This window comes from Mchenga conophoros, linkage group LG3, assembly GCF_057382185.1.
Source record: "Mchenga conophoros isolate Kocher_MC1m ecotype Shallow Benthic linkage group LG3, M_conophoros_male_GT1.1, whole genome shotgun sequence".
Taxonomy (NCBI): Eukaryota; Metazoa; Chordata; class Actinopteri; order Cichliformes; family Cichlidae; genus Mchenga; species Mchenga conophoros.
Window position 1 is genome coordinate 84,673,221 of NC_140528.1, and position 14,355 is coordinate 84,687,575.

General features: G+C 42.5%; 1 protein-coding gene across 1 annotated transcript; it reads right to left on the bottom strand.

Annotated features, from left to right (window-relative positions):
* Nucleotides 1–769: 769 nt before the first annotated feature.
* On the bottom strand, nt 770–11,560 carry LOC146581206 (meiosis 1 arrest protein-like). The gene is made up of 8 exons (XM_085267573.1): nt 11,406–11,560; nt 10,278–10,437; nt 7,403–7,544; nt 5,109–5,172; nt 4,864–5,006; nt 3,048–3,163; nt 2,765–2,819; nt 770–1,084 (listed from the first exon to the last, which is right to left on the bottom strand). Exons 1-8 carry the CDS (start codon nt 11,551–11,553, stop codon nt 851–853), a joined length of 1,062 nt encoding a protein of 353 aa, XP_085123699.1. The 5' UTR covers nt 11,554–11,560; the 3' UTR covers nt 770–850.
* Nucleotides 11,561–14,355: the final 2,795 nt, after the last annotated feature.

Here is a 14,355-nt window from a genome sequence, read left to right on the forward strand (position 1 = left end):
GTTGAAACAGTGAAGCTGTGTTCGAACGGGAGCTCAAGATGGAATGTGCATGTGTGCGCGCTATAAGTCTTTATGCAGCACGTCTCGTTTATTATGCATCAATTGTAGTTTTGTAGCTAGTTTCCTTTTGACTTAAAGCTGTGCGTGCCAGCGTGCATGCTGTAGCGCGCAGACACTGCTTTTTATACATCCATCAGCTTTTAATCTTCCTCTGATCTCCCACACACCACCCACGTTTGTTCTTTTTTTTTGCAACTTCTTATTACTTCCCCCCATTTTTTTTGGGTGACTGTTTAAGGCTTTCATTGTCCTGCCGCTTCCCTTCTTTTCATCTTTTATCCTGCTTTTTTCTTTTTCATTGTTTACGGTGTGTGATTTTGACGTTTTGCTAACTCAGCAATCTGCACATGGCAGCGAGCTGAAACTTTCCTTTCTCACATTCACGCTCGCACACATACACGCACATGCTTGCAAATGCAGCGACGGAGGCTTGTTAAATTCAGATCTAACTAATATTGTTCGAGCGAGCGGTGAGAATAAATAGAGATGAAAGAAAGTGTCAGAAGAACCACCCAGAGTGCAGTGCAGAGTAAGTGTGCTCGCAGCGTGTTGCACGGCCTCCTGTGTGCATTTACGTGCAAATTAGCTTGTCTCTTCCTTTCTTTAAAGCCTTTATGAGCTGCCTGATTGCTCACCAGCTTTACAGTGGAGACCAATTAGCCAAATATGTGTGTGTGTGTGTGTGTGTGAGGGCCTATATATTTGCAGGTGTGCTAATTCCACTGGAACCCCTTTGAAGTGTGCAACAATGGACTTTTCCTCACTTTCTGCTACTAACCCTGCAGCACTCTTACTGTATTAGCACAGAGTTATCATCATCATCATCATCGTTTCCCTCTTGCCGGGTAGGGGCCCGACTGCTGCCACTGCTGCTGCTGCTGAGGAAGTTCAGAGCTGGGCGGGAGGCCTTGCTGGGAGGAGGTCCCAGCGAGGAGGAAGAGGAGGCGGCGGAGGAGGAGGGTAGCGGAGCAACGGTGGCCCTGACCTTGTTGTTCATTCCCAGTTGGCGACTGTAGTTTTGTAGCTGAATGGAGGCGACACACACACACACACACACACACACACACACACACACACACACACACACACACACACATTCTGAATTTCAAACTCAAGATCACTTTCTTGTAGAAAACGGGAGATGAAAGAGTGGAAGAGGAGGATGTGAAGGAGTTGGGAGGAAGGACATGTGAACGCAGCAAAAAGGAACATTATGTTTGGACTTTAAGTCTGAGGTCAGCTGGAGTGACAGCTCGCCACAGAACAGAGCAAATAAACACTTTCCCTGCGTTTTCCCACTGAAGTGAACTATTTGCATGTGAGCAGCCGTATCAGCCCCGATGAGTCACCCTGCCAACAGCTATACACCCTCAGGACACAGCAGGCCTCAGTTGATGGGAATACATAAAAAAAAACATTAGGGTGAAAGTTCACGAGCGATACACTGCCTGTGAAATCCACAGGAAATACTACACTCTACTAGAAAATACTCGGAATATACTCCGAAGCACTGAATATTGGTCTGGAATTACAGTAAAAAAACCCAATAGGATGCCACCACAGCAGCGATACATTCAAAACACCAGACAAACCTCGAGTCGAATGATCTTCTGGAAAGTCTGAACCTTTTAGAAGAAGCCCTTGTGATATAAAACCACTTCATCTCAAAAGTGCTATCTTTGACAACATTGTAGAGTATCAGAAAGCACCACAGCACAGACTGTGTGCTCGTTTAATCAGAGTTTATGACTCACTTTGAAAACTCTAAAATAAAACTGAAAAATGATTCACTACACTATCATTGTTTCACATCAGAAACGCAGTAATCCTCAGACTCAATGAGGTAACTTAACCACTTCCTGAAATAAAATTTAACTTTTAGGTTTTAACTAAACTTCTGACTTCATATGCATCCAAAATTATTCTTGTGATACTTTAGGCACTGAAGCTGCTTAAATGTTTATTTCGCAAACTTTTATCTGGCACTTTTAGTTTCTAGTTTCTTTCCAGGACATGATAAGATTATAAAACACAAAGCACCATTAAACATTAACCACAAGTTCACTTTGTGGCCTCCTTTAAAAACCTGTGATTGTTTTTACTTAGCATTCTCACATTATCTGACAGCTTTCATACATCTCTCAGATGCTCCCATTCAAACAAAACTGCTGACATCACACAACAGTTTACAAAAACAATACCCTCAGAGTGTTTGAGACTGGCTGACCTCTAGTTTACGACTACCTGGCTACAAACTGAGCAGTTAAAACTAGTTCCAGCTCAACCGAGTGCACCAATAATGCCCGATTATCTAAACTGCCTCCGGAGGGGCACGCTTACACAACACCTTTATCTGTTTGCTTTAACTCGGACATCTGCTCGTCCTCAACCGCTGCCTCCAAACAACAATGCGGTTGTTTTATTGGATTATGTTGCTTTACTTCACATTTTTCATTCTCATGTTTATTTTCACGTTTTTGTCCAAAAGGCTTGTTTGTGTCTGACTGCAGCGAGTGCTGGCCATCTAGTGATCAAATGAGGACGTGAGGCTGAAGGGCATTACTAAAGCACACGCTCCACAGAAAGCTGTTTAATGTGGTTAATCAGAATGCGGTCAAATGGCTCTTGAACCATAAACTTCCCCCATCTTATATATAAGCATCGCAGAGTGACCTTCAGACTGTCATAAAGCTGCTGTGTTTACCTGCCGTGGCTGTCTGCTGCCTGTGCTTTTAGGGCCCTCCTGTGGTGGCTGAATCCTGGGAACACAAACAGCTTAGCTCCTCAGTATCATCTCCTTAACATATATCTGTAACCTGAACATAATCTTCTTAATAAGCTTCTTTATCATTGGCAACAGCTTGTGGTTACAATCACTTAGCTACATCTTCACTAACGGCACTGATCACGTCATTCTTTAAATTAGAGCTTTGATCATCTCTATAAATATCATCACAGACTCATCATGATCCTCCCGTGTTGCTGACCTGTATGGGTATCGTGGCTGGGAGAGCAGGCCTCGGCTCCTGAGGTGCTGGTAGAGGTTACTGCTCAGGGTGAGAGGGTTTAAAACAAACTCCTCATCCAGCTGAGTGAGACAGCTCTGACAGAGACAGAAGGCACACGAGTATCATTTGAATATTTCAACTGCGACCTGTTTCGACCTTTAGCGAGTACTCAGAATAAAAAAGTGAGTCACAGTAAATGACGAGGCACCGTGTCCTGTAATGTCCTGTCAAAAATACACATGACGTCTAATACTGTCATCATCACATTCACAGAAGCGTCATCCTGAGACGTCATCGAAACTTTGCGTGCTTCGCCTTCGCGATGATGAGTGTGCAGTTTAAGTAAAGGTCATAATATGAAATTACTATTATAATTCTTTAATATCAGGGCGCAAGTGATAATGTGAGGAAAGTGTTCGAAGGAACAGGGAAAGGAAGAAAGTAGACAGGAATAGTGGGAGTATACGGCAAAGAGAAAGGTGGCAAAGGAAAAGGAAAATGCTTACAGTGAGTTGTTTGTGAGACTAGATGCTAAAAGAAGGAAAAAAGAGGGCCTTTTGTCAGTTGGTTATAGAGAGACCGAGGTGGAAAAAAGATAAAGATGGAAATGTGCTAATGAGTGAAGAGAGTGTGTTGACAAGATGGAAGAAGTAATTTTGAGGAACTGATGGGTGTAGGAAATGTAAGAGAGAGGAAGACAGATGGAAGACAGTTGGTCACAAAGTGCAGATTAGAAAGGAGGAAGTGAGGGCAGCTATGAAGAGAATGAGTGGAAAGGTGGTTGGTCCAGAAGACCTACCTGTCAAGGTGGAGATGTCTGTGAAAGAGAGCAGGGCGCTTTTTAACCAGATTGTTTAACATGATTTCTAGGGTACAAAATTTTTAGAATTTTGAAGGAAGAAGAGAAGGAAGCAAGAAATGGCAATGGTGAGGGTGCGACATGAGGACAGTGAGACAGTGCTGATGTGGATGGAGCTGCCCGGCAGGAGGAAATGAGGAAACCCTCAGAGAAGATTCATGGATGTGGTGAAGGAGGACATGAAGAAGGCTGGAGTGACACAAGAGGATGCTAGAGAAAGTGATTGATGGGTATGTGATCCAACAGGTGAAAGAAGAAGAAGACATATAAACAAATGGTGTGGTCCTTAGTTCCAGGTATATACAAATAGAATTGTATGATGATTCCATGGTTCAGTCTTTAAAAGGTTAACTGGTCATTCAGGCGAGTGTTAACATGATACCGAAATCCTCCATTGAGGGGACGTTGCAGCAAATCCACCTGAAGAAGATGTAACTCTTAGAGCTGCATCAGAATCTATGGGCCTGAGTTAGCATGATAAATGTTAAAGTTCATGATAGTACAATTAGAAAAGACTGAACAAGTGCGGCTTATTTGTAAAGGCTGTCATAAGAAGGCATTTTCTCCCTAAAAAGAACAGCACAGCTTTGGACAGGTGAGAACCAAGTGGAGATGTTTGGCCACAATGCACAGTGTCCCCTCATATCAGCTTTCACCATGGAGATGGAGGCGTGATGATTTAGGCTCGCTTTGCAGGCACAAGACCCGGGCAGCTTGCAATCACAGAGTTGACCATGAACACCTCTGTATGCCAAAGTATTGTAGATTCAGATGTGAGGATGTCTGTCTAACTTGGCTCACAGCTTGCCTTGTATTAATGTAAAGGTAACCAGTGCTGATAGATTACTGAAGTTGAATCATCAACTTCTGCTTTGAGGTTCTCAGTGTCTCTATCTACTTCTCTAAATTGTTTAGAGCAACCGGAGCTCATCTAACCTGTATAGTCTGCATGGCGTGATGTGCAGGGTCCTGAGCCGAGACCAGCTGTGAGCACGGCAGCAGCAACTCTCTGGAGACCACAGGCTTCAGCAGCAGGGACAGAGATGGAGATGGCTGGAGGATGTAGTGGGAATACACACCTGTGTTGGACACATACACGCGGCCTATGATTGTTCACGAATGACCTTGATAAACAGTCATCTCTCTCACACATAAACATAAACACAAATACACACATGGACCTGAGGCTCCAGCTGCAGACTTCTGAGCCGGCTCCACCTGCAGCAGCAGGAACAGGTCACGACTCTGAAAGAGAGAAATCAAAAACTTTTCGAACCGTGGAGGGATATGCAGAATCTTGCAAGGCTGACAAGCTAAAATGAAAAGACGATCAAACGGTCCAAACAATTTTATGCTATGTTATTACTGCAGAAACACTGGGATGCTGTGTAAAATGTAAACATATCTTAAACACAGCAAATGTTCAAATTGGGACATTTGACTATTTCATGAAAAAAACAACAGAGAACATTTGAATTTAATGGCAGCAACACATCTCAAAAACAGGGCAACAAAAAGACTGGAAAAGTGTTACTGAAAAACAGCTGGAGGAACATTTTGGAACTATTTATATTAACTGGAAACAGAGAAAGAGCACGTTAGAGAGCCCGAGTTTCTTAGATGTAAAGATGGACAAACGTTCGCCTTTCTGCAAAAAAACTGCATCTACAAAGCGGGGATTGCTTTCAGAATAACAAGCCTCAACATTAAAATTGGGAAGTCTTTGAACATCTCATCAATAATATACAGTACATTATATCATCAAATGATTCGGAGAATCTGGAGAAATCTCTGTGTGCAAGTGACAAGGCTGAAAATCCACATTGTATGCCTGTGATCTTTGGGCTCTCGGGCAGCACTGTGTTAAAAACAGAAGCAGAAGCAGATACATTAACTTCAGTAGTGTATTAGCACCAGTTACATTAATATAGGGAACCAAAGAAGTATTAAAGTTGAGGGATATAAGCCATTATATCTGAGGTAAAGTTGGAATCCAAATACAGAAAAAGGCTCAATGTGGCTCTTATTTACAGATACTCAGAATCATGTAAATATAAAGTACACAGTTTCATTTCTGAGCTTTTATGCATTAGGACATACCGGTACCAGCTCTTTATGATTATGTTTGACTACATGGGCTTAGGGACACTTCCAGAAAGTTCACTGAGTCGTCCACAAATTCCCTTCCTGTCTCTATCATGCAGAGAAGAAGTTGCGCAGTATGTGAACATGATCCAGAAACCTCTTCTCTGGGTTAAAGCTAAAATGGACAACTGTTGTGTGGTCAGATGAATTTATTGTGAAATTCCTTTGGGGAAAAAAAGCTACATCATCCAGACTAAAGAGCAGAGACCTGACAGCTTGTTATCATCATTATCATTTTAAAAAAGTCTTGCATATTTCAGTCATATTTTCAGCCAATGTTAAATCACATGCTGCAGCTAATCCAACAGCATGGCTTCGCAGCAGAAGAGTCTGGGTGCTGAACTGCCTTGCCACCAGTCCAGACCTTTCACCAGTTGAAAACATGAAATGAAAATACAACAAGAAGACGTGGGACTGCTGAGTAGCTAGAATCCTTTATCAGACAAGAACGGGACAACATTCCTCTCTCGAATGTGAAGCAACCGGTCTCTGCAGCTTGCAGACAGTTAAAAATACCCGCCACCTCTAACCCTAGATGCACCTTTGGTAACAATTAAAAATTCTAGATGATTTTCAGAAAAGTTGACCTCTGACCTCTAACATGTCTGAGATTTTTAAGTAGATCCACCTGAGCTATCAATTTGAAAGTCCTCTGTCACCTCGTTCTTAAGTAAGACGGCGCTGGCACGGCTGGCAGCCTTAACCCAATTTCCCTCAGGATGAATAAAGTATGATCAATCAATCACATTCAAGAAATCGCATTTTCAGAAAATGTGACCTCTGCACACCCCCCCAGCAGACTGATGTCAATACTCCATCAGCCCTTTATAGCCGAGGGGTAAAAAAACCTGTTGTTAAACAAATAGGCGGTGCTTTTTAGTGCTGAACATGGAGCTGTCCCAATTTGTTGAGATGTGTTACTACCATAAACCACAAGATTATTTAATACTGTTCTTAAACTGGCACATTTTCTCTGTTTGATATGTTTACTATGTTCTGCTGTAAACAAAATATGGATTTATGAAATTTACAAACCACTGCATTTTATTTGTACTTGAATTCGCACAACTTTCCAGTGTTTTTGGTGTTGGTTTGTATGAGTTGAGAATCACAACCGTCAAACAAAAGCACAAACATGAATATGATTGCTCTATTCTACCATGACTCCCACGTTCCCACATTCGCTAAAACGGGAACCAGATTTGCATTATGCAAATTCTTTCATGTAGACTGGTCAAATGGGTTTTACTTCTGCATCACATGCGGCCATAAAATGTCAGTTTCTCTTAATAAAGACAATTGTCACAAGATGAAAAAACAGAAACTACACCCTGAGTGTGTGGCAGAGGGCATGGAACAAGTTCTGGTTGTTCTCCATTTCATCCCAGTCCAGCTGCCAGCAGGTGGTTGGGCGGATCACCAGCGGAAGGCCGTACAACACACTCTCACACACTCCGTCTGCACGCAGAACTCTGAAAGACACACACACACACACGCCAACAATGGAAAAAACAATGAAATCCTTTTCATTTCTGAAATGAGCTCCAGCAGAAAACTGTAAGTATGCAAATATATGGAAAACATCATGAGCAGAGAGAATGACATCATCCCTGCTGAGGTGCGTTTGCAGTGTGACCCATTTTCTAACTCAAGTACATAAACAGCACAATTTTCCAACCGTCTGGTATGCAAAACGAATGCCCATTCGTTCACACAAACGCACATTACTTCCTACTGTAGGTCCTGAAAATGTAAAACAAATGCAAATCAAGTTTCTACCTCAGCGCCTGCTTTCTATCATTAGCGTGTGTGTAGCATGCGTGTGCGCATTTAGGGAAAAATTACATCAGCTGTTCACCGAGTTGGAAATAAATTCAGCATTACCTCAACTGCATGAAAACATTACCACCCCACACAGCAGGCAGGTCTGGCCCGGATCTGGTATCAAGCCGGCACTGCTGGTTGACTTCTGGCATGATAAGACGTATGTCATCCAGATATGGGCCAGGCCCGGCATAGATGGCAATGTCTATGTGATGGCATGCCATATCTGGCTCGATTGTGGTTTGGTTTATGTGGCCCAGGCTCATAGAAAACAAGTCTGGGCCAGACTTGGCAACAAGCTGGCACTTCTGACTAACTGGTGTCACAGCAGGGTGTATGTCAATCCAGATGTGGGCCAGGTCTGGCAATGATTGCACTATTTATGTTCCTATTTTCCTATTTTAATTAGAAGAACCAAATGCCATGTTGCAATACTGCTATAGTAGCCAACGTTTCAAAATAAGGTTTGACAGGTTTGTGACTGTACACTTTATCCAAAACCTAGTGACGGTTTACTCATCTGTCACGGTCCACAGTGGCAGACCGTGTGGAGAGTGTGAGGAGGACTCAGGTGCAGACACAAGTGAGGATACGGGAGTGAACTTTAAACAAAAGCGAGCCTTTTATTGTGGCTGATGAACACAAAAGAAACAAACAAGAATGAGGGCAGCACAAGAGCAGTAACTAAACAGAAACCTAAACTGGGAACAAACTATGGTAAGGCTATGCTTGGAATACAAAAGACTGGGCATGGAAACACGGAGGGTGGGAACACAGACGACGCGACACAGACTACATGAAACACAGAGACTAAATACACATGAGGGATGATCAGGGGAAGTGGCCACACATGGGAGCACAGCTGACACACATGAACCTAACGACAGGACAGGAGAGGTGAAACTAAATACACTGACCTTGAATACAGACTTTCAAAGTAAAACAGGAAACATGGAGATTAGACATGACATGAACTAAACATAACCACGCAGACATGACTCATGACAGGTAGACGCACGAACCAGGGAGACGGAGTACAGGGGAAGATGACAGAAGCGACAGCATGAACTTGACAACACAAGACACACAGACATAAACACATGAAGGGCAAGGGAGGCTTAATACAAGGGTCATATAATTACAAATGAGCTGGAATAACTTAATGAACCTAAACAAACAATAAACATCAAAATAGACTAAACACAAAACACTGGGTCGCACGACCCAGGACCATGACACTCATCTTTGCCAGTGGGTGGCTGTAGCTCGGGAGGTAGAGCAGGTCACCTACTGATCGGAAGGTTAGTAGTTTGATCCCTGGCTTCTCCAGTCCGCATGTCAAGAGTATGAATGCAGTTAGGAAGCGCTCAGTTTAGAGAAAGTGTGTGAATGTTGTATAGAGCACTTTAAGTAATCTGGGAGAGTAGAAAAGCACTATGAAAGAGTCAGTACATTCCTTGTCTAAACAGGGTTTTTCATGTTACTTTTGCACTATTATGTTCCGGCACATGTTGTTATTACATGGCTTGATTAAGGTACACATTAGGCTGACATATGGGCCAGCACAGGGCCAGCAGTGTGTCTGCAACTGGCCCGTGGCTGCACACAACCTACACATGGATTACATACCGGAAAGAGTGACGGCCCTTTGGTGGTCCAGATCAGGATTGTCAGAGGTGGCCCACACATGGGCCAGCACAGGACCACCAGTGTGTCTGCAACTGGCCTTGCGCTGGCCCATGAAACAATCTTCAGTGCACTGCATGAGTTTGTGAGAAAAAAATGGCACGTACACATTCCTCTACTGACAGGTAGGAAAGAGAAGAAAGTGAAAATGTACTGCGCTACATTCAGTTCATGTGTCCACAATCCCTGTGAGGTTTAAAATAACATGACGAGTTTGTTTTGTAGGAAGCAAATGTAGCTCATTTTTTGTATGACACTGTCCACAGAGGCTATTTTTGACCTACAAGCTTGTAAAACTCTCCATATTTGTTTTGTGATTGGTATGAAAGATTTTATTCATTTGTCAGACTTTTACGATGAGCATTTTCCTGTCCTCTGGAATATATTTTATCTTCTGGTTTCCTCGTCCATCATGCTGATTGTACATTTACGAGGCCAACAAAATTCCTTACAAAAGCGACTGAACTTTGTGCTCATATTGCTTTTACAGCCTCGGAGCACTAACTCCAGCAGAACAAAGTGCACTCAGATGCTCCCAAGTCAAACAAAGGAGCTGTGCATTCAGAGAACGCGTGTTATTGGATCTTGCACACACAAGTCTTACTTTCTCCTAACAAAGTGATTGTGAGCTGATCCTAAAAACTTTTATTTGTGCTTATAGTTCGAAGGCCCTCAGCATCGATGCCCACGCTTACTTGATCACTTTCAGTGTCTGCGGTGCTGGGCTTTGATTGGCCAAGCCCTTAGGGCCAGGCAGGAAGTCCCGAATGCTCTCAGTCTTCACTCCCAGGTTCGGGGTCAGCGGGATGAGCGCCGGGCTTATCATGCGCTCCTGCATGTCACACTTCACGCACACTGCACATGCAACAGAAACATGCAGTCATGTTAAAAACAAAGTACACGCCATGATTCAGTAGTTTGTAGAACTTAGAACTGTAGAAATTCTAAGTTCCCCATAGGTGAGAAAGTGAGTCCAAATGGTTTGTCTCTGTGTGACAGACTGGTGACCAGTCTAGGGTGTTTGTTGATGAATGGCCAACTCTTCTTTATAATGTTGCTTCAGTTCATTGAGGTTTATGGATATTTGTTTCTAAACTGCTCTCGGTCGGGTTGAGGCCTTTAAAAACTTTAAATCTTGTCTTTTTCAGCTATTCTGCTGTAGATCATATCGGACTCTAGAATACTTCTGTATTCAGAGGAGTTCGTGGTCAACCCAGTAACTATAAGGTGCCCAGACATCTCAACTTTAGTCTCATTTGTCCAAAGGACACTGTTCCAAGAGTCACACTGTTCAGATGTAGCTTTACAAACCTAAGCCATGCTGCCATGTTCTTTTTAGAAAGAAGAGGCTTTCTCCAGGCAACCCAGTTTTTTAGGGCTTTCTCTAATTGTACTGCCATGAACTTTAACATTTAACACACTAACTGAGGTCTGTAGAGTCTGAGTTCTTCTGAGCACTTTGGAGATGCTGGGATATCTACTACTGGGAAGGGTTTTCAACAGAAGAAACAATTGCTTCTGCTGCCAAAACCTCTGCTCCTAATGAGATGCTCACACTTGCTTATGATCAGGTAATGAAGTGCGTTTGATTAGCAGCATCTGGCTGCAACTTACCCTCTTAATTTCTATGGAAGCTGTAAATTTGTACTTTTTCACGACTACACAGAGTCATGTGAAAACTGTATTTGTCATGTGGCTGTATTTATGTGCATTAAAAACCTTTCTTTCTTTCATGTATTTGTTAAAGTCATAAACTGTAATGCATTTCTGACTTCCTAAAACATCAGTGTGTTCAAGTTCTGTGTGTGGCTGTAGATTTTAACCTGGAATCAGGTTATCCATGGGGCTTGGTAGCAAGAGGTGAAGGTGCTCTCTGTCTCCACCCTGTTCTTGAAGCCATGCCTTGAACACAGTCTCTATGGCAAACACAGTGTTCTCCACCTGCTGCAGGTCGACCTCTGTCCCCAGCATCAGAGAGTCTGCAAACACACATGCACACACATAGTGTTAAAAAGCTGTATCAGACTGTCTGAGGCTCTGTATGTGATAAGTGCATTGTTCTAAAGATTTTAACCTCTTTCATTAGTTTGACATATGTTAATTAAACAATGTCAATTAGAACAAACTGACACTAACATTCTCTTTGACCTGTATTTTGACATTTTTAACATTTTTATAAACTTGTTCAACAACTCCCCAACTTTCAAAGAAGGATTTTTTTAGCCACTAGATGGCAGCAACATATGATAAATCCAAAGTACAGTAGCAAATGGCCTCGGTGAACTTATCAGTACAAGGGTTCAGTGTTTGTGGATTATCTGAAAGCCTTCTTCAGCCTGTCTGATTAAGAATGAATAAAAGCCTCCAAGACTGAAGATGGTTATATTTTGAAGCTTTTTATGCAAACAAATGTGCTTCTGTTCTGCTTCTGAGCTTTTCCCTCATCCCAAAGGACGCAACATACTAAAAGGCCTAACTTGTCTTCCTTTTTTGCCTGATGACTCCCACTCATCATCAGACGAGCAAAAGAGACCCCACGGACTTGCTCCACCCTCATCTCCTGCTTTCTCGCTTATCTCACCCCCTGATATCCATTACCAAATGACTATAGGCAAGCCTTGCAGAATGCCCCTCTCCTCTCTTTCCCTCATTCTGCTCTTTAATAGTTAATGAGCCATCAGGACATGACTAATGGGACTAAAGGGAGAGCAGGAGATCAGGAAGGATGGAGGAGAAGGTTGACAGAAGGGAGGATGGAGAAGAGTAGGCAAAGTGCTTAATCTCATCCTGTGAGGAGCACTGCGGAGAAAGTAAGAAAGTTGAAATTCCTAGACTAAAATATGCCGATGCTTCTTTCATCTGTCAGATGGAACTACAGCACAGAAGATATTTTTGGTTCTTGGCCAAAGTTTGCAAAAGTGCCTTATCTAGAAATAAGTACATCCTCTGAGGGTGGGGGAGGAGGGGGAGATTAGGTTTGCTACTTTTTTTGCTGATGGACACTTGCGGTAGGATTCCTGCTGTGTGAAGCCGAGAAGGATGAAGGCTGAGAGGGAGGATTTAGAGGATAACAAAACATGCACTAATGACACTTTAGCTTTACAAGTTGCCTTTTATGTGTCAGGGAAAGCACACTGTCCTGACACATGCTATGTTGCTCTTGCTCTGAACACGGATAAAGAAGTTTTGGAAATTCTCTGGTACTCGGGGCGAGCAGTGCATCTCACTTTACAACACTGCAATGTTACTGAGCAAAAACCCAGCGACTGCAGAGAAAGAGTCTAAAAGAACAAAGAGACAAATAGAGAGAAAGAATGGTGTATACAGAAGAGACAGGGGAGAAAGTATAAATACAGAAAGACCAAGACCAGGAGGAGGAAGGAGGAGGAGGCAGATGAAGACAAGATGAGTTAGGGAAGAGACGGGTGGGTGTGGTGGGTGATGGATGGTGGACCACACTCTAGCTGTGTGGTCCATCCAGAAGGAAAAAGGAAAGAGAAAATGAGGTGTATTCCTTTTCACTGCGGCATAAATAATTCGAGATGCACCCTTTGTGTCTGCTCTTTGCTGAGCAATACACTGAAGACCGAAGAGAATAGGTGAAAGTAGTTAACCCTGATATATGTGTCTGTGTGTTTGGAGAGATGGCAATGAGCTGAAGTAATGATGCTCTCTGTTTCTCTTTGGCAGGATTATCAGCGCTCATGAAGAATGTGTTTACACTGCTAAATCCTCACACAGATCTCCCTCTGCTCGGTTCACCAAGTGTGTGTGTTTACTGCAAGTGTGCAAGATCAAAAAATGTGTTATCGTTAAATCCTCCTATCGCTATCTCTTCTCGCTCCCTCTGTTTCTGTTCTCTGTGATCTGGTGGTATGAGACACCAAGACGCCATTAAATTGTGAGTCAGAGCAAGTGACCCATACCGCTGATCTACAAGTCTAATAGTGCTCCTGAATTTCATTAGCATTTGCTTGTGTGTGTGTGTACCTGAGAAGATAAACCATGACATGCATGCTGAGGTAAGCATGCAGGGTGGCAGTCGAATCTCATTAAGTGTGTGTGTGTCTCTATCAGATGTCAGAAAGTCAGGGTGGTCACGAAGGGATTTATGATTGCTCCCCTCTTACACTAAGCACTGCACTGTAACCGCGGTGTTTAAATCCAGCAAAAAGACTAAAAATGTGACTAATAAATGAGTGAGATCTACAGTAAGTGATGTGAAGATGTCAAAATAAACAGTTTCTGTGTCAGCTGTAAAATTCATGAACAGGAAATTTAAACGTTCATTTGACTTTTCAGTGCACTGCAACTTTATATATTTGCAGATCATGCTCATTTTTAACACAAAACTATTTTTTTGCAAAAGCATAACACACAATTGTGTGTTGAATAAACCTCAATACTACATATGGATGAGATCACATTTCAAAATGTGGTACTTAAAGACAGAATTATGAAGCTCTATTTAAGAAACACAATAAAACAGCATCCATACTCACATTTTCATTAACGTTTACAACCTGCTTTAGTATGAGAAATGCGTATCTAGTTAGGGTGTGGTTTCTCTTCCAAAGAGCCCGTCATGTGTTTTTACATTAGCACACATCATTTCCGTGTTTTTAAATGATAATAACTGTAGATTCTCTTACAAAAATATACAAAAACACTCCGAATCTAAGTTTAATAAAGGCACAGTTATATCCACTCATCATGGACATCACTTTAATGGTAACTTTGGGCTTTTAATCACTTCTTTGAACTGTTCTTTTC